General features: G+C 46.0%; 1 protein-coding gene across 1 annotated transcript in view; it reads left to right on the top strand.

Annotated features, from left to right (window-relative positions):
- TGFBR1 (transforming growth factor beta receptor 1) overlaps positions 1 to 20014 on the top strand; it is a 174706-nt gene that overhangs the window by 72448 nt on the left and 82244 nt on the right. Inside the window, exons 4-5 of the mRNA XM_069730399.1 lie at positions 4643 to 4873; positions 10064 to 10231. Of these exons, the coding sequence (XP_069586500.1) occupies positions 4643 to 4873; positions 10064 to 10231 (399 nt within the window). The remainder of the gene's footprint in view (positions 1 to 4642; positions 4874 to 10063; positions 10232 to 20014) is intronic.

Below are 20014 nucleotides of genomic sequence, written 5' to 3'. Positions count from 1 at the left end.
CCTTGTTTTTTTTTTTTTTGCGGTGTTCACTGAAGGGGTTAACTAGTGGGATAGTTTTATAGAGCGGGTCGTTACGGACGCAACGATACCAAATATGTGTACATTTATTATTATTTTTTTTTTTTTTACGTAAATGGATTTATTGGGAAATTTTTTTTTTTTTTTCTTTATTTGGGGATTTTTTTTTTTTTTTTTTTTTACACATTCTATTTTTTTTTTTTTTTTTTTTTGAACTTTCTAACATTGTCCCAGGGTGGGACATCTCTGTATTAGATCAGATGGTTGATCTGACACTGTGCATAGCACACTGTCAGATCAACGATCTGACAGGTAGCTTAGCTGGCTTTCCAGCGCCTGCTCTCAGCAGGCTCCGGCTAGCCAGGTCATTTGGATCCGGCGGCCATCTTGGATCCGGGGACTCCTTCCGGGTCACCGGAGCAACGCGATCTCATTGCGTTGCTCCGGTGGGAGAGCGCAGGGAGCCCCCGTCCCTGCGCGATCCCCCTCTATGCCGCTGTCACTACTGACAGCGGCATCAGAGGGGTTAAATGCCCGCGATCGTCGATAGCGCCGATCGTGGGCATTGCTGCGGGGTGTCAGCTGTCATATACAGCTGACACCTGCACCCGATCACCGCGGCGCTCAGCGCGAGACCGCGGTGATCGGTGCACCGTACTAGTACTGCTGCTGGCACAAATGCAGTGCCGGCAGCGCAGTACTAGTATGGCGCGAAGGGGTTAATTACAGACTTGCTATGAGCGTCGACCACAGGGTGGCATTCACAGCAAGCCGGCATCAGCAACTATAGAGGTCTCAAGCAGACCTCTGGTTACTACGCTGACGCCCGATCATGTGACAGGGGTCAGCGATGAGCGTATTTCCAGCCGCGCGGCCGGAAGCGGTAGTTAAATGCCGCTGTCAGCGTTTCCACTCGCCGTTATTGCGCGCACATGTCAGCTGTTCAAAACAGCTGACCTGTCGCGGCTTTGATGTGGGCTCACCGCCGGAGGTCAGAAAGGGGTTAAAGATTAAAAATAATGGTCTACGAATGACTGTACTTCGTTCCCGCTGTGCTCGTGGGTGTATCCCATCCGGGCCCGGATATTTGTCAATTTTAGTGATTTTTTTTTTTTTTTTTTTTTTTTAGACGCCGCCGTTCTTCCTGCTGTGTTAAGCAGGTGACATTTAATGGGGAATTTTTGTTACCACTGATCATATTGTGTGCCATGGGATTTTCTTGTGTAAATACTGATGAAAAAAAGTCATTTAGCATATTGGCTTTTTCCTCATCCACCATTTCACCCAGACTATTTTTAAGGGGGCCAACACTATCATTTTCTAGTTTCTTACTATTTACGTAGTTAAAGAATATTTTGGGATTATTTTTACTCTCTGGCAATGAGTCTCTGTCTCAATCTTTGCTGCCTTGATTTGCTTTTTACAGACTTAATTTTCTGTATTTAATGCATCATCACTACCTACTTCCTTTAATTCTCTAAATGCTTTCTTTTTGTCACTTATTGCGCTCCTTACAGCTCTATTTAGCCATATTGGTTTCCTCCTATTTCTAGTATGTTTATTCCCATACGGTATATACTGTGCACAGGTCCTATGCAGGATGCTAATAAATGTCTCCCATTTTCTGTGTATTTTTATGTCTCATGATATCGTCCCAGTTAATTGCACCAAGATCCTCTCTCATCCATTTGAAATTTGCCCTCCTGAAGTTTAGTGTCCTTGTAACCCCTCTACTACATATCTTATTAAAAGATACATGAAAACTTATTATTTTGTGATCACTATTCCCCAAGTGACCCCCAACCCTTATATTTGCAATGCGGTCTGGCCTGTTGGTTAATATTAGGTCTAGCAGTGCCCCCCTTCTTGTTGGGTCCTGAACCAGTTGTGAAAGGTAATTGTCTCTCATAGTTGTCAAAAACCGATTACCTTTGCTGGAACTGCAGGTTTCTGTTCCCCAATCTATATCAGGGTAGTTGAAGTCCTCCATAATAATGACTTCCTCCTTGATTCGCAGCTTCATCTATTTGCTTTACGAAGATATTCTCCATTGCTTCCATTATTTTTGGAGACTTATAACAAACCACTATCAGTAATTTATTATTTTTCCCCCTCCACTTATCCCCACTCACAGGGACTCTACATTTTCTTTAGATTCACCTATATTCTCACGCCGGATGGGTTTTAAGGATGATTTTACATATAGACACACCCCTCCCCCTCGCCTATCCATTCGGTCATTTCTGAACAGACTATAGCCCTGCAAGTTAACAGCCCAGTCATGGCTCTCATCCAGCCATGTCTCAGATATCCCCACCATGTCATAATTATGCTCCAGCAACATTAATTCTAATTCGTCCGTTTTGTTGACGAGGCGTCTGGCATTTGTATCTCTCTGTACCTCTATTCTTTCCTAAATTATTAATTATTCTAACCCCACCTCTCATGCCACCGCCACCCCCAACTTCCTCATTTGTGCCCAGGTCTCTATCTGCATCATCTTCCCCGCCTATAAAATGAATACCCTACCCCCCCCCAAATCCTTCTAGCCATTTTCTCCCCCAGTACAGCTGCACCTTCCCCATTGAGGTGCAGCCCGTCCCTAGAGTAGAGAACCTGTAGCGAACTGAGAAGTCGGCCCAGTTCTGCATGATGTCCAGTGAAAAAAAAATACCCACACTGCTGCCTTACGTGATCATCTAACAGCGTGTCCTATGCTGCTATGCCAGTACCAATACAAACTACTCCACATACGGGCGCTCAGGGTGCATAACCAAAAAAGTGCATGAAATCCAGAAAAAAAAGAAAAAATGGTTTGCACTCACCCAGCCTGGTAAAACACTGAAGTCTTTATTAGGACATGTGCCAAATGGAAAAGGAGATCATGTTGACCACAGTTCTCCTTGTCCATTTGGCACATGTCCTACTAAAGACTTCATTGTTTTACCGGGCTGGGTGAGTGCAAACCTTCTTTTTTTCTTCTTTTCTCTCCAGTTCTGCATGAACCCAAACCCCTCCTTCCTACACCAATTCCTGAGCCACTTATTAACCTCCCTAATCTCCCATTGCCTCTCTGGCTTGGTACAGGCAGTATTTCGGAAAATACCAAGTTGGAGGTCCTTGCTTTCAGCTTGCGGCCTAATTCCCTGAAATCATCTTTAAGGACCTTCCACTCCGTATATTTCCGAACTAATCTCTCAATATCTTCCCTCACGTAATCTTCGGTCCTCCCAAGACCATCTTCTCTCCTCCACGCTTATTCGCTCCTCACCCAATCGCCACCAAGAATCCTCCCGAGAATCCCCATCCTCTGGAATTGTGTGCCCCAACACGTCCGGGTATCCACCACATTTGGATCCTTCAAAAGAAACCTGAAAACTCACCTCTTCAAAGAAGCTTACAGCCTGTAATGACCACATGGCCACCTCAACATTGGAGCTACTGCAACCCCTGATCTACTGTCTCCTTCCCCATAATCCTGTAGAATGTAAGCCCGCAAGGGCAGGGTCCTCTTCCCTCTGTACCCGTCTGTCATTGTTAGTTTTGTTTACTGTAAGTGATATTTTCTAATGTACAACACCATGGAATTAATGGTGCTATATAAATTAATAATAATAATAATAATCTGTGAAGAGCACAGGGCGCCAGTGGCAAATTTCCCAATCCTGGTGTTCTGTGGCAAATGCCAAGCGTCCTGCACGGTGTTGGGCTGTGAGCACAACCCCCATCTCTGGACGTCGGGCACTCAGACCATCCTCATAGTCGGTTTCTTACAGTTTGTTCAGACACATGCACATTTGTGGCCTGCTAGAGGTCGTTTTGCAGGGCTCCTGCAGTGCTCCTCCTGTTCCTCCTTGCACAAAGGCTGAGGTAGCGGTCCTGCTGCTGGGTTGCTGCCCTCATACAGCCCCTCCACATCTCCTGGTGTACTGGCCTGTCTCTTGGTAGCGCCTCCAGCCTCTGGACACTTCTCTGACAGACACAGCAACCCTTCTTGCCACAGCTCTCATTGATGTGCCATCCTGGATGAGCTGCACTACCTGAGCCACTTGTGTGGGTTGTAGAGTCCGTCTCATGTTACCAAGAGTGTGAAAGCACAACCAACATTCAAGTAACCAAAACATCAGCCAGAAAGCATTGGTACTGAGATATAGTCTGTGGTCCCCACCTGCAGAACCACTCCTTTATTGAGTGTCTTAATAATTGCCAATAATTTCCATCTGTTGTCTACTCCATTTGCACAACAGCATGTGATATTGATTTCACAGAAGTTTGTTTTACTTGGAGTTATATTCTGTTGTATGGTTCCCTTTTATTTTTTTTTGAGCAGTGTGTATAGATAGATATGAAAAAGCTGTAGGCAGACACACATCTGGGTGAAAAACTGTGGAAGTAGGTAGAGACTGAATATGTAAATTAAAGTCTGTCATGCTGATTCATCTATCTCCCTCTCTCTCTCACTCTCTCTCTCGTTTTGTCTCTTAACCTAACTTGTATGTGCTTTGAAAAAATTCACCCAACCTTGACTTACCGTAATCTTCCATTGAACCCAGACCAAGTTGCATTTTATTATAAGAATCAGCGCGACTGGTTTGTAATGTGACATTGATTTTTGTAATGCCAGGTCTGCCACTACTTGTGCAAAGAACTATTGCCCGAACAATTGTTTTGCAAGAGAGTATTGGAAAAGGTCGCTTTGGAGAAGTATGGCGTGGAAAGTGGAGAGGTGAAGAAGTAGCAGTGAAAATTTTTTCCTCAAGAGAAGAGCGCTCATGGTTCCGCGAGGCCGAAATCTACCAAACTGTGATGCTACGTCATGAAAATATCCTTGGCTTTATTGCGGCAGACAACAAAGGTCTGTAAACTTCGTTACTATATATAATAAAAGGATAGCTGAAAGGCCAACAAGTGGTTAAAGGGGCTTGGGCTAGTTTCACATTTGCATCTATGTGTGCAGCGTATCAACCGCAAACGCATGCTAACATAGCGTTTATCTGCATCAGCTTACGCATGACTGCAAAAAAAAACTGTGTGTGCATGCTTTTGTATGCGTTTTTTGCCTGTTTGCGTTTTTTATGTGCATCCGTTCGAAATTTCCAGGAGGGCGTGTCTCAATCTGTTCCTGGACATGATCAGTCCTAAGTACGCATGCGCATCGAATGCATGCGTACGCAAGGACATGCATACGTATGTGTTCCCATAGACATTAATGCGTTTTTTAATGCACTCATCCGCATGTCCATGCTTGCGCATATTCGACGAATTTTTGACACTTCAAAAAAATGCAACATGTTGCATTAGCCGAACCCTGCCGCACACCGAGAAACGACCCATGTGTACGCATCCGCAGGTGAATGCATACAAACGCATGTCCCTGCGTAACCCATGTTAAAGATATGTACGCTGGACGCATGCAGATGAAATGCTGCTTACACAGACGGAAATGTGAAACCAGCCTTAGTTTGAACAGTCATGCCGTGCTGACCAAGTCCCACTGCTTGGTGCTTCACTGTGGGGCCAATCATTTAAATACGACTTGACACCTGTTTTTTGACCCTCTATCTCCAACCTTCCCACTTACTCAATTGACAACTGTGGCTTCATAAAGCCGGAGAAGGGTGGATCTAGAGGGAGACCAAGCAGGTAGGGAGGTGTATATAAATGACTGGCCCCGTCATGAAGCACTGAGTGCCTGTACTTTGTTTCAACATTAACCCCTTTCTGACCTCGGACGGCATAGTACGTCCGAGGTCAGATCCCCTGCTTTGATGCAGGGCTCCGCGGTGAGCACGCTTCAAAGCCGGAACATGTCAGCTGTTTTGAACAGCTGACATGTGCCCGTAATAGGCGCGGGCAGAATCGCGATCTGCCCGCACCTATTAACTAGTTAAATGCCGCTGTCAAACACAGACAGCGGCATTTAACTACCACTTCTGGCCGGGCGGACGGAAATGATCGTATCGCCGACCCCCGTCACATGATCGGAGGTCGGCGATGCTTCAGAATAGTAACCATAGAGGTCCTTGAGACCTCTATGGTTACTGATCGCCGGTAGCTGTGAGCGCCACCCTGTGGTCGGCGCTCACAGCACACCTGATTTTCAGCTGCATAGCAGCGATCAGCAGATCGCTGCTATGTAGCAGAGCCGATCGTGCTATGCCTGCTTCTAGCCTCCCATGAAGGCTATTGAAGCATGGCAAAAGTTAAAAAAAAAAAGTTAAAAAAAATGTGAAAAAAAATAAAAAAAATATAAAAGTTTAAATCGCCCCCCTTTCGCCCCAATCAAAATAAATGAATAAAAAAAAATCAACTCTACACATATTTGGTATCGCCGCGCTCAGAATCGCCCGATCTATCAATTAAAAAAAAGCATTAACCTGATCGCTAAACGGCGTAGCGAGAAAAAAATGCGAAACGCCAGAATTACGTTTTTTTTGGTCGCCGCGACATTGCATTAAAATGCAATAACGGGCGATCAAAAGAACGTATCTGCACCAAAATGCTATCATTAAAAACGTCATCTCGGCACGCAAAAAATAAGCCCTCAACCGACCCCAGATCATGAAAAATGGAGATGCTACAAGTATCGGAAAATGGCGCAATTTATTATTTTTTTTTAAGCAAAGTTTGGAATTTTTTTTCACCACTTAGGTAAAAAATAACCTAGTCATGTTAGGTGTATATGAACTCGTACTGACCTGGAGAATCATAATATCAGGTCAGTTTTAGCATTTAATGAACCTAGCAAAAAAGCCAAACAAAAAACAAGTGTGGGATTGCACTTTTGCAATTTCACCGCAATTGGAATTTTTTTCCCCGTTTTCTTGTACAACACATGGTAAAACATATGGAGTCGTTCAAAAGTACAGTTCGTCCCGCAAAAAATAAGCCCTCACATGACCATATTGACGAAAAATAAAAAGGTTATGGCTCTGGGAAGGAGGGGAGCAAAAAACGAAAGCGCAAAAATGAAAAAGGGCCGAGGCGGGAAGGGGTTAAACACCAAAAGAATGATCATCTGCACTTGCTATGCACAGGTTGTCTTTTGAGCGTTTTTTTAACACCTTCAGCTTTTCAAAGTCATCAAAAGATTAAAATAGGTGACCTAACCATTGCTTCAGTGAGGAGAGGTCTAGTAATATAGGCATGCTGTCTGCTCATTCAACCCTTTTCTTTACTGAAGGTGTTCAAAGGAAAGCCATGAGCAGACAGGTAGCAGGGGTCAGAGCGAGCCTGCAGCCACATTGTGTGCACCCACACTGACACTTGGAGCACGCTGCTGCACTCATCCAGTGTCGCTGGTTTCACACTTACGTTTTTTGTTTTTTTTTTCCCCAAGTCGGGCAAAATCAAGTTTCTCATCCAAATCATGATCCTTTCAGGATCCAGTTTTTTGACCTTTCACTTTAATGGTGTCAGGAAGCAACCTGAAGTAACTGGATTCTACCTTTCTACCTGACACCATTAAAGCGAATGGGCAAAAACTGGATCCCGAAAAGGGTGACAGGTAGAATCCAGTTACTTCAGTTTACTTCCTGACACCATTAAAGTGAAAGGACAAAAAACTGGATCCTGAAGGATCAGGATTTAGCTGAAAAACCTCATTTTGACTGATTTGATAAAAAAAAACAAAAAAACGCAAGTGCGAAACCAGTCTCAGTGAGTAAGCGCAGACTTGCAAGCTGATTTTGACAGTACTCCCTTTTACTAACGGAGCTCTGACAATAAAGACAAGATTAAGTATACAAATATGAGTTTTGCGAAACTCTCATTTGCATAGTAAATAAAGTAGATTTTACTTTATAGTGCCAATAAAAACTATTTTATAGGAATATATCCCCTAATCCCCATTCTAAAGTGTCAGCTTCCCCCAAATCCCCAGCCTGCATAGCACCAGCCTCCCCTGTTCACCAGTATACAGCAGCAGCCTCCCCTGTTCACCAGTATACAGCAGCAGCCTCCCCTGTTCACCAGTATACAGCAGCAGCCTCCCCTGTTCACCAGTATACAGCAGCAGCCTCCCCTGTTCACCAGTATACAGCAGCAGCCTCCCCTGTTCACCAGTATACAGCAGCAGCCTCCCCTGTTCACCAGTATACAGCAGCAGCCTCCCCTGTTCACCAGTATACAGCAGCAGCCTCCCCTGTTCACCAGTATACAGCAGCAGCCTCCCCTGTTCACCAGTATACAGCAGCAGCCTCCCCTGTTCACCAGTATACAGCAGCAGCCTCCCCTGTTCACCAGTATACAGCAGCAGCCTCCCCTGTTCACCAGTATACAGCAGCAGCCTCCCCCCCCCCCCCCATCTTCAGCTCTATGAGCGTGAGCGCTCACCTGCTCCTGTGTCCATGTCGTCTTCCTCCTCCTCTGCTGTGATGTCTGCAGTGAGAGATGATCTCATCCTCCTCACATGCACAGACACTGCAGCACTTTGGATTCAGGGACCTCTCTGACCCTGAAAGTTGCGGTGCCACCACTTCCTGGGTCAGTCCGCTCCCTGAATCGAGGTGAATATGGAGGTGTGCCCCTGCCCCCTCCTGACCTCGACCCCAGCCCCCCCCCCCCTTCGAAAAGACAACCGATTTCCGAGATTGTCTAACAGAGGGTAGGAGAGGTTACAAAAAATAAAATAATTTTTTTTCCCCCTTTCTTTGTGCCGCCCCCTGTAGCCTGGCGCCCTAGGCACGTGCTCTAAAGTAAATGGTATCAAATACGGCTCTGCCCGGGGCTCTCTTGCTATGTTGTGAAGTAGGCACCCAATCAGTACTAGCGTCTCGGTCTCTGCCTTTGGACATTTTGAGCGTGGAGAGGTAGTGTGAGATCAGCTGTAGCCCAGACTTCCTCTTTATGTTCAAAACGTCCCAAGTCGGAGGCAGTGACGCCAGCGCTGATTGGATGCCAACATCACACGTGTCACAACACCATACGACAGCCACAGGGAGAGCAATCGCAAATACCGTGGGAATGGCACCAGCACGAGAGTTAAGCATGTTATGTTATCAGGCCAAATGTTTTGATCAAGAATGGGTTGTTCTAGTAGTCGACAATTTCTTTAATTTTATTCTGATTGTCCCTTTAAGCAGTCCTCTATTGTGTCCACATATTGTGTTATCATAGGTGATACTTACATTCCTTCACACAGGCAAGTGAAAAGGTAAACCTCCTTAACACTTGTTCACCTCTCCGCTATCTTTTTTTTCTTTTTACACACTGATATATGCTATCACTATTTATTATTGTTATTCATTCATATCTCCCAGAGAATAAAAACTACCCAACGCTGATCTCTCCTCATCCTTAAACATTAGGTTGTTACTAGTGATGAGCGAGTGTACTCGTTGTTGGGGTTTTCCTGAGTCCGAGTATTTGTTATTGCTCGGAGATGGTTTTCCTCGCCTCAGTTGCATGATTTACGGCTTCCAGATACGCTGAATACATGTGAGGAATGCCTGTTTGTTAGGGAATTCCCACATGTATTCAGCGTATCTGGAAGCCGTAAATCATGCAACTGAGGCGAGGAAAACTATATCTCCGAGCAATAACAAACACTCGGGAGGTCACCCGAGCGTGCCCAGAAAAACCCGAGCAACGTGCACTCGCTCAACACTATTTGTTACACAATCCAATGCATATCCGTGTTTAGACCACTAAAATATAACGTGTATTGGAGGCCTTTATACTACAGGGTACTCTGATTTACAGCAGTTGTTAGCAGTCGATCAGTGATGGCTGGTGCACTAGGCAGAGTGCATCTGGATCTGTCCGCAGTGCACCTGCGCTCCTCTGATGCTGCGCGCAGCACTGGAGAGCATACAGTTTGGACCAGTGGTATACCTTTGCCACTAAGCCCAAATTTCAATTGGTTTGGTGTGCTTTTGCTCAGCAACATAAAACAACCCCTTTAATAAAAATCCATTGCAAATCAATATTTATAAATAACAAAAATTGTTTATTGTAAGGAACAACATTTTCGGTTATGTATTCAGATCAGGATAATGTTTTAATATGTAAAGACCGCTTCTTGATTCTGGATTTGTTTTTACAGATAATGGAACATGGACTCAACTTTGGCTGGTGTCAGATTATCATGAGCATGGCTCGCTTTTTGATTATTTAAACAGGTACACAGTGACTGTGGAAGGAATGCTAAAGCTCTCGTTATCTACAGCAAGCGGCCTGGCTCATCTTCACATGGAGATAGTTGGGACACAAGGTATGGCTAGACACATGTTTTGCAATCTTTGTGTGTTATTCTTTATTAATTGTTTGACCCCTTAAGGTACCGTCACACTGAACGATATCGTTAACTATATCGTTGCTTTTTGTGACGTAGCAACGATATCGTTAACGAAATCGTTGTGTGACAGCGACCAACGATCAGGCCCCTGCTGGGAGATCGTTGGTCGCTGGGGAAAGTCCAGCACTTTATTTTCTCGCTGGATCTCCCGCTGACAACACTGAATCAGCGTGTGTGATGCCGATCCAGCGATGTCTTCACTGGTAACCAGGGTAAACATCGGGTTACTAAGCGCAGGGCCGCGCTTAGTAACCCGATGTTTACCCTGGTTACAGTTGTAAATGTAAAAAAACAAACACTACATACTTACATTCCCAGTGTCTGGTCATGTCCCCCGCCGTCAGCTTCCCGCACTGACTGGTGAGCGCCGGCCGTAAAGCACGCTGTGCAGCGGTGACGTCACCACTGTACTTTACGGTCGGCGCTCAGTCAGTGCGGGAAGCTGAAGGCGAGGGACCTGACCAGACACCGGGAATGTAAGTATGTAGTGTTTTTTGTTTTTTTTTTACATTTACAACGGTAACCAGGGTAAACATCGGGTTACTAAGCGCGGCCCTGCGCTTAGTAACCCGATGTTTACCCTGGTTACCCGGGGACTTCGGCATCGTTGGTCGCTGGAGAGCTGTCAGTGTGACAGCTCTCCAGCGACCAAACAGCGACGCTGCAGCGATCGACATCATTGTCGGTATCGCTGCAGCGTCGCTTAGTGTGACGGTACCTTTAGTGATAGAAATCTGACCATGGCATTTTAAACGCGCTGCCAGCAAGTGCGCCGAAAATCCCTCCCATCTGTGACCCTGGGTGATCGAGTCACAGATCAGATGGGTTGGCATGACAACCAGAGGTCTCCAGCAGACCTCTATGGTTGTCATTTCCAGATTGCTATGAGCGCTGCCCGGTGGTAATACTGCTGCATACAGGCAATCTGATCCTTGCCTATATTTAGCAGAGGCGATCGGCTTATGGCAACCTCTAGTCATCCACGGAGTCTGTTGAAGCATGCCAAAAGTAAAGAAGATGGATAGATAGAATAAATATATATATATATCTTTACTTTTGGCATGCTTCAACAGACTCCGTGGATGACTAGAGGTTGCCATACACACTAGATGGTGGCCCGATTCTAACGCATCGGGTATTCTAGAATATGCATGTCCACGTAGTATATTGCACAGCCCGCGTAGTATATTGCCCAGTCACGTAGTATATTGCCCAGCCATGTAGTATGTTGCCCAGCCATGTAGTATATTGCCCAGTCACGTAGTATATTGCCCAGCCATGTAGTATGTTGCCCAGCCATGTAGTATATTGCCAAGTCACGTAGTATATTGGCCAGTGACGTAGTATATTGTGCAGCCAAGTAGTATATTGCCCAGTTACGTAGTCTATTGCCCAGCCACGTAGTATGTTGCCCAGTGACGTAGTATATAGCACAGAGCCACGTAGTATATTGGCCAGTGACGTAGTATATTGCCGAGTGACATAGTGTACAGCACCGAGCCACGTAGTATACAGCACAGAGCCACGTGGTATATTGGCCAGTCACGTAGTATATTGCCCAGCTACCTAGTATATTGCCCAGCCAGGTTTGTCACAGGTGAAAAAATAAAAAATAAACATATACTCACCTTTCCGAAGGCCCCTTGTAGTCAACGGCAGCTTCCGGTCCCAGTGTTAGTATGGGCGCAGGGCCTGTGATGACGCCGCGGTCACATGACCGTGACGTCATGGCAGGTCCTTCTCCCATACCATCTTTGCCACCGGAAACTGCAGCGGAAGATGGCGGCCGGCGGGAGCGGCTCAGCGGACTACAGAGGGTGAGTATAGCAGGTTTATTTTTTTTATAATTATTTTTAACATTACATTTTTTACTATTGATGCCGCATAGGCAGCGTCAATAGTAAAAAGTTGGGGACACACAGGGTTAATAGCTGCGGTAACTGAGTGCGTTACCCGTGGCATAACCCCCTGTGTTAGCGGTGACCGGAGGGGAGTATGCGGGCCACAGGCACTGACTACGGGGAGTAGGGGGCGGCCTTTTTTTTTCTGGACTGTGCCCGTCGCTGATTGGTCCCGGCAGCCATGACGGGCAGCTGGCGAGACCAATCAGCGAATGAATAACCGTGACAGACAGACAGAAGGACAGACGGATGTGACCGTTAGACAAACAAATATATATATACATATATCGTACATTATGCATGAACATTTACATATATATATATATCTCTCTCTCTATATCTATATATATATATATATAATCTATCGGTGACTGCGGGGAGTATGGAGCGGGCGCCGACTGCAGGGGAGTAGGGAGAGACTAAGCAGACTGTGGCCGTCGCTGATTGGCAGCTGGCGAGACCAATCAGCGACTTGGATTCCATGACAAACAGAGGCTGTGACCAATGAATATCTGTGACAGAAAGACAGACAGAAAGACGGAAGTGTCCCTTAGACAAATATATATATATATATATTTATATATATATTCATGCATAATGTACGACATGTGTAGTATGTATTTCTGCTGTACCATGCACTGATTGTATGTATATGATTGTCTACAGTTTCACCGCGCCAATATACTATCACATTCAATAAAAGCACAGAATCAACCACAATCTCCTTATTGGACTCTGGTATAGTGGTTTAGCTGCCTGTATAGCTACGTGAGCCTGCCTTACAATATTGTTCTGTCCTCACTAGATAAGGCAGGCTCACGTAGCTATACAGGCAGCTAAACCACTATACCAGAGTCCAATAAGGAGATTGTGGTTGATTCTGTGCTTTTATTGAATGTGATAGTATATTGGCGCGGTGAAACTGTAGACAATCATATACATACAATCAGTGCATGGTACAGCAGAAATACATACTACACATGTCGTACATTATGCATGAACATTTACAAGGCTAGTAACTGATCTAGGAGTACAACTGACTAAGCTATGCTAATATTAGAGCAGAAATTACCTACAGACAGTATAAAGACATACCGGCAATGCAATCGCAAGGGGAATGAAGAGAAAAAAAGAAATGAATGTCCAGCTTCACCAAATCCATAAAAAAGAGTTTTCTTTATTCACAAACTTTAAACATGGAGGATACAGACTTCAGCACGAACCATATGGGTAAGAATCTCAACGCGTTTCTGGAGACTAAGCTCCCTTAATCATGATTGGTGATGATTAAGGGAGCTTAGTCTCCAGAAACGCGTGGCTGGGCAATATAGTACGTGGCTGGGCAATATAGTACGTGGCTGGGCAATATAGTACGTGGCTGGGCAATATAGTACGTGGCACATAAGAAAAGAAATATGCGGCACTCACCCCAATTCAGCAGAGGAAGGCGTGAACTTTAATGGAGAACATAAACAGATACAAAATCCGTTAAAACATCAGGTGAGCAGGAGGGTGCGGTGTTGGAGCTTGGACGACGGCCGTTTCGCACACCAGGTGCTTCGACGGGTCACCTGGACCCGCCGAAGCACCTGGTGTGCGAAACGGCCGTCGTCCAAGCTCCAACACCGCACCCTCCTGCTCACCTGATGTTTTAACGGATTTTGTATCTGTTTATGTCCTCCATTAAAGTTCACGCCTTCCACTGCTGAATTGGGGTGAGTGCCGCATATTTCTTTTCTTATGTGCATATATGGACTTCTGGATTACATTTTGTATGCAGAGCACCACTATCCCCTAGTAGGCGTGACGCCTGACGCTCTGGATCCTATTATTAGTCCTGCTTGCTGAAAGAATATCGCTCTAGTGCCGTCCTGTTCTATATACTTGTGCGGTGTGTGTATGTATATATATATATATGTATGTATAGATATATAGAGCGATATTCTTTCAGCAAGCAGCAATTCATATATATATATTCTCAATTAATTTTACTTTTATTGGTATCTATTTTTATTTTTGACATTTACCTGTAGCTGCTGCATTTCCCACCCTAGGCTTATACTCGATTCATTAAGTTTTCCCAGTTTTTTTTTGTGTTGCACAATTAGGGGTCTCGGCTTATACTCGGGTCGGCTTATTATACTCGAGTATATACGGTAATAATTTTTTTCATTGATAGGTCTGGTAATTCTAAACGCGGCAATACCAAATGTGTATGTTTGATTTTATTTTTCTTGTTTTATTTTGAATGGGGACTAAAGGGGGGTAATTTACACTGTTATAATTTTTTTTATATCTTTAAACAATTTTTTTTTAAACTTTCGACATGCCTCAATAGTCTCTATAGGAGACTAGAAGCTGCCATTGCCATAGCCCGATCGGTTCTGCTACATAGAGGCGATGGTCAGGTCGCCTCTATGTAGTAGAATTGCTGACTTGCTATTAGCGTCCGACCACTGGCGCTCACAGCAATCCGGCACTGACAAACATAGAGGTCTCCAGGAGACCTCGAGTTGTCATACCGACACACCTGTGACCAGCGATCCCATGACGCAGGTCACCGGTGTGCGTATTTCCAGCGCGATTGCCGGAAGCACCATTTAAATGCATGGTTTTGCCTGAAATGACCTAAACCAGGGGTCCCCAACTCCAGTCCTCAAGGCCCACCAACAGGTCATGTTTTCAGGATTTCCTTTGCATTGCACAGGTGATGCAATTATTACCTGGGCAAGACTAAGGAAATCCTGAAAACATGACATGTTGGTGGGCCTTGAGGACTGGAGTTGGGGACCCCTGACCTAAACCTATGTAAGTGTTAACTTATCATTTAATCCCTGTTATTTTTATAATTACCCTTGTGCATATTTTCAATTGTCTCTTTTGTACCATCCTTGTAATATTTTGATAAAACTGCCTAATCTTTCGGAGTAAAATATTCAAATTACTAGTTTTCGTTCTTCCTGCTCTAAAACGTACCCTAAGTCTTCTGAAAGGAATTACGCTACTGTTTTGGGTTAGCTTCTGACCCGTTAATCGAAGCTGGCGGCAGCATACAGTGTTCTGGGTATTTGGGAGTCGTTGTAGCGACGGCGGCGTTGATAATTATTGTTCCTGCCTGAGTGGGAGAAGTTATATCGCCTCGCTGCAGCGTGCCCAATAGCCAGTACATAGCAGGCAGCCTTTCTGGCGACTAACTACCCTAGGTGCAGTACCTAATCTGACCTGAGGGTAAGGGGGGTGCCAGAGAGCTGCAAGTTTTCAAGCAGAACTGTAAAGCGGGATATACATAAATCCCTGCAGTTCGTGGTATATTGTACAGCAGTTGGATAACTAAAAGAAGCCCCTGCTGTAAATCAATAGGTCACTAGCCTGGTGTGTGTTTTCATCACAGTGTAGCAGTGGAGGGATAACTAAGATAAGCCCCCTGCACATGTGATAGCCGTCTGTTGGCCTAAAGTCACCCCGATCCGTGACGTAGGGGTGACAGTCACGGTGTGAATCTTGACAAATAAACCCTGGTGTGCTGGCCCCAGCTGCCAAATTATCCTCAACTAGTTCCCACAATCCATCTCTTCTGACCCAGCAGTCTGGACTATAAATTTAGAAACATCCTTAGGGGTGCATGCATGTGGGGGTGCATGCAAGCATCCCAGAAGCAAAGCATCCCAAAAGATAAGCGTCGTGATACAGCAGTTATTCCATGGCAGTTAGTCAGGGCAGAAGTCAGGTAACCCACACTCTGCACTCCCGTCTATCCATGTGCTTTATTCCTGTCCTCCTGTGTTCCCTTGCAATCTACTTTCACAGACCAATCCCCCCCCCCATCCATCACGACTCATATACATCAGCTCCTCACTCCTTCCCTCTCCTATGTAGAGCTCCCATGCACTTCTCACCTTCTTGAAAAACCTCAGTCCATCTTGCACAAACACACTGCATAAAAAACTTCATACAATTCCAAAAGCTACTTGCTTTTTATCTTCCTACTCCTGCTGATTTCAGAGGACATCTCCCCCAACCCCGGTCCACCATCCACCAACCTCAACCCCTACCCTACCTTACATCGAAACCTTAATAATCTTACTAATATTAATTGCACTCCTTAATCTCCTTCTTTTAATTGTGCCCTTTGGAATCCACGGTCTGTATGCAACAAGCTTCCTTTCCTACACAATTACTTTCTGAAAAACTCTCTGAATCTGTTGGACCTCCCGGAAACCTGGATTCAGGATTCTGACACTCTCTCCTGCTGCCATTTCCCATGGTGGCTTACAATTCTCCTATTCCCCGAGACCAACAAACAGACCTGGTGGTGGAGTTGGCATACTCCTGTCCCCACAATGCATTTTCCAGGTCATCCCCCCCAAGTTCCATCACTCTCATTCCCTTCTTTTGAAGTCCACACCATCAGGCTCTTTCGTCCCCTCTCCCTCAGATTAGCAGTCATATACCGGCCCCCAGGCTCACCCACCCACTTCCTGGACCATTTCTCTGCCTGGCTGCCGCACTTCATGTCCTCAGAACTACCAACCCTTATCCTGGGAGACAATATCCCCATTAACAGCCCCACTTCCACATCTGCATCCCAGCTTCTATCACTAACCACTTCTCTAGGCCTCTCACAGCTCTCAACCTCTGAAACACACAGACGGTAACAGCCTGGACCTGGTTTTCGCCCGGCTCTGCTCAATCTCCTACCTAGATAACTCACCGCTTCCCCTCTCTGACCACAACATTCTCTCCTTCACACTCACAAATCCTCGCTCACCCCAGCACCCTCCTACCTACCATTCAGTCAGAAATCTACAAGCCATTAACCCTCATACACTTTCAGACTCCCTACACTCATCAATGTCCCCAATCTCTTCTTTTTCCTGTCCTGATCTGGCTGTACATCACTTCAATGACACGCTTAGAAGCACCCTTGACCAAGTAGCTCCCCTCACAACCTCCAAACACAGAGTGAAACAGCCCTGGCTCACATCGCAAACCTGATTTCTCCAGCGATGCTCTAGGTATGCTGAACGCTTATGGAGGAAAACATGCACACCAGAAGACTTCATACATTTCAAATTTCTGTTAAGGACCTATAACTCTGCCCTTCACCTTGCCAAACAGACCTACTTTACCACCCTGATCTCCTCACTATCCAACAACCCCAAGAAACTTTTTGACACCTTTCACTCCCTCCTCAGGCCAAAAGCACAAGCCCCTATCATAGACATTTGTGCTGATGACCTGGCCTCCCACTTTATAGAGAAAATAGACAATATCCGTCAGGAAATCCGCTCCCAATCACCAAGTTCAGTGACTCCCATCCCTCCCTTCATTTCCCCTGGCTCACTCTCCACATTCGATCCCATCACAGAAGAAGTCTCCAAGATCCTCTCCTCTTCTCGTCCATCTACATGCACTACCGACCCCATTCCCTCACACCTCCTCCAGTCTCTCTCTCTCTCTCTCTCTCTCTCTCTCTCTCTCTCTCTCTCTCTCTCTCTCTCTCTCTCTCTCTCTCTCTCTCTCTCTCTCTCTCTCTCTCTCTCTCTCTCTCTCTCTCTCTCTCTCTCTCTCTCTCTCTCTCTCTCTCTCTCTCTCTCTCTCTCTCTCTCTCTCTCTCTCTCTCTCTCTCTCTCTCTCTCTCTCTCTCTCTTTTTTCCCCCTCCTCCTTCAAACACTCTATCATTACTCCATTACTAATCCTGCACAAACTACAGACTGATCTCCAATCTCCTCTTCATCTCTAAACTCTTGGAGCGCCTGATATACTCCCGCCTTACCAGTTACCTCTCCACTCACTCCCTTCTAGACCGTTCACAGTCCGGTTTCCGCACCCTACATTCGATAGAAACTGCACTCATCAAAGTGTCCAATGACCTTCTGACAGCAAAATGTAATAGTGACCACTCTTTGCTCATTCTTCTTGACCTTTCTGCAGCTTTTGACACGGTTGACCACCCTCTCCTACTCTCTAGGCTCCAGTCACTAGGCATTAAGGACACTGCTCTCTCCTGGTTCTCCTATCTTTCTGACCGCTCCTTCAGTGTTCTGTTCTCTGGCTCCACTTCATCTCCTCTTCCTCTCGCTGTCGGGGTACCTCAGGGCTCAGTCCTTGGCCGCTTTCTCTTCTCTCTCTGCACGGCCCCAATTGGACAGACCATCAGCAGATTTGGCTTTCAGTACCATCTTTATGCTGATGACACACAACTGTACACGTCATCCCCTCACCTTACTCCCGCTGTACTACAGAACACCAGTGACTGTCTGTCCGCAGTCTCCGACATCATGTCCGCTCTCTATCTGAAACTCAACCTCTACAAAACTGAACTACTTCTGCTCCCGCCATCTACTAACCTCCCTAAATCTGACATTTCCCTCTCCGTGGATGGCACCATAATAACACCCCGACAGCAGGCCCGCTCGTGCCGCTTACACCATGGAAACAACAAAAACCCTCACTGTCGCCCTGATCCACTCCCGCCTGGACTACTGCAATGCTCTATTAATTGGCCTCCCCCTCCCTCGACTTTCCCCTCTCCAGTCCATCCTTAATGCAGCAGCCAGGGTCGTCCATCTGGCGAATCATTACTCGGACACGTCCGCTCTTCGCCAGTCATTACATTGGCTGCCCATTCATTACAGGATACAATTCAAAGTACTTGTTCTCACCCACAAAGCTCTCCACAGTGCGGCACCCCCTTACATCTCCTCCCTCATTTCTGTCTATCGGCCTAACCGATCGCTGCGCTCTGCAAATGACTTTCGACTAACCTCTGCACTAATCCATACGTCCCACTCCCGACTCCAAGACTTCTCCCGTGCTGCGCCAATCCTCTGGAATGCTCTACCCCAAGATATTAGGACCATCCACAATTTGCATAGTTTTAGCCGCTCGCTCAAAACACATTTGTTCAGAGCGGCCTATCACGTTCACTAATCAAAGTCATGTTTGCATCTCGGCTTTGGGAAAATGGCCGCCGCGATCTCTAATGCGCACGCGCGGCATCCCGCGGCCATTTTCCTGAAGCCCCGTGCAGCAGAGCACTCGATCTACGCACGCGCGGCCCCAGGAAGATGGCCGCCCCCACCGACGAAAGGGATGACAGCGCAGATCGCGCGCTGCTTGTTCACCACTACGCCACTACACCACCAACGTAAAGCTGAGGAAGAACCAGCAATGTCACCACGCCCTCCCGACCTGACCAGCCTGATTGACAGGCGAAAACGGCGGCTTTGGTAAGTTATTTCTCAGCATACATGGGGAATCGGGGTACACTACATACACTATAGGAACACACAGCGCAGGCCCTATTTAACAGTATTTATAGCTCAATCTCAAAAAACGGGGTGACAGGTTCCCTTTAATAGAGCAAAGCCTATTGTATTTATAAATTACCTTATTTTCTATAGTTATCGCCTGTCTATTAAAGGGGATGTCCTGTCAAAACCAAAAACTTGGAATCCCTCTGTGTGACTGCAGATTTATTAATTTCCAGCACATGCACCGTGCACTGGGGGAATTTGCGGGTTTCAGACCCGGTGTAACAGGCCAGATTAAACCCCCCCCCAAAAAAAAAAAAAAAAAAAAGATCCCCCCCGCCCAGAATATACCCAGGGTTAAAGTGGCCTAGGCCAGATTATACCCCGGGTATATTCTGGTGTAGCCCAAACTATACCCCAGGGTATAAATTGGATTAGTCCAGATTATACCCCTCAAGGTCAGAATATACCCCAGCTGCTGTAGATCAGATTTTTCAGCCTTTTGAGAACCATTGAGTGATATATTCAATAACGGGGCCCC

Source organism: Ranitomeya imitator, chromosome 6 (assembly GCF_032444005.1).
Source record: "Ranitomeya imitator isolate aRanImi1 chromosome 6, aRanImi1.pri, whole genome shotgun sequence".
NCBI lineage: Eukaryota > Metazoa > Chordata > Amphibia > Anura > Dendrobatidae > Ranitomeya > Ranitomeya imitator.
Note: the sequence above shows the minus strand (reverse complement) of the source record. Positions and strands in the feature narration are given on the sequence as shown.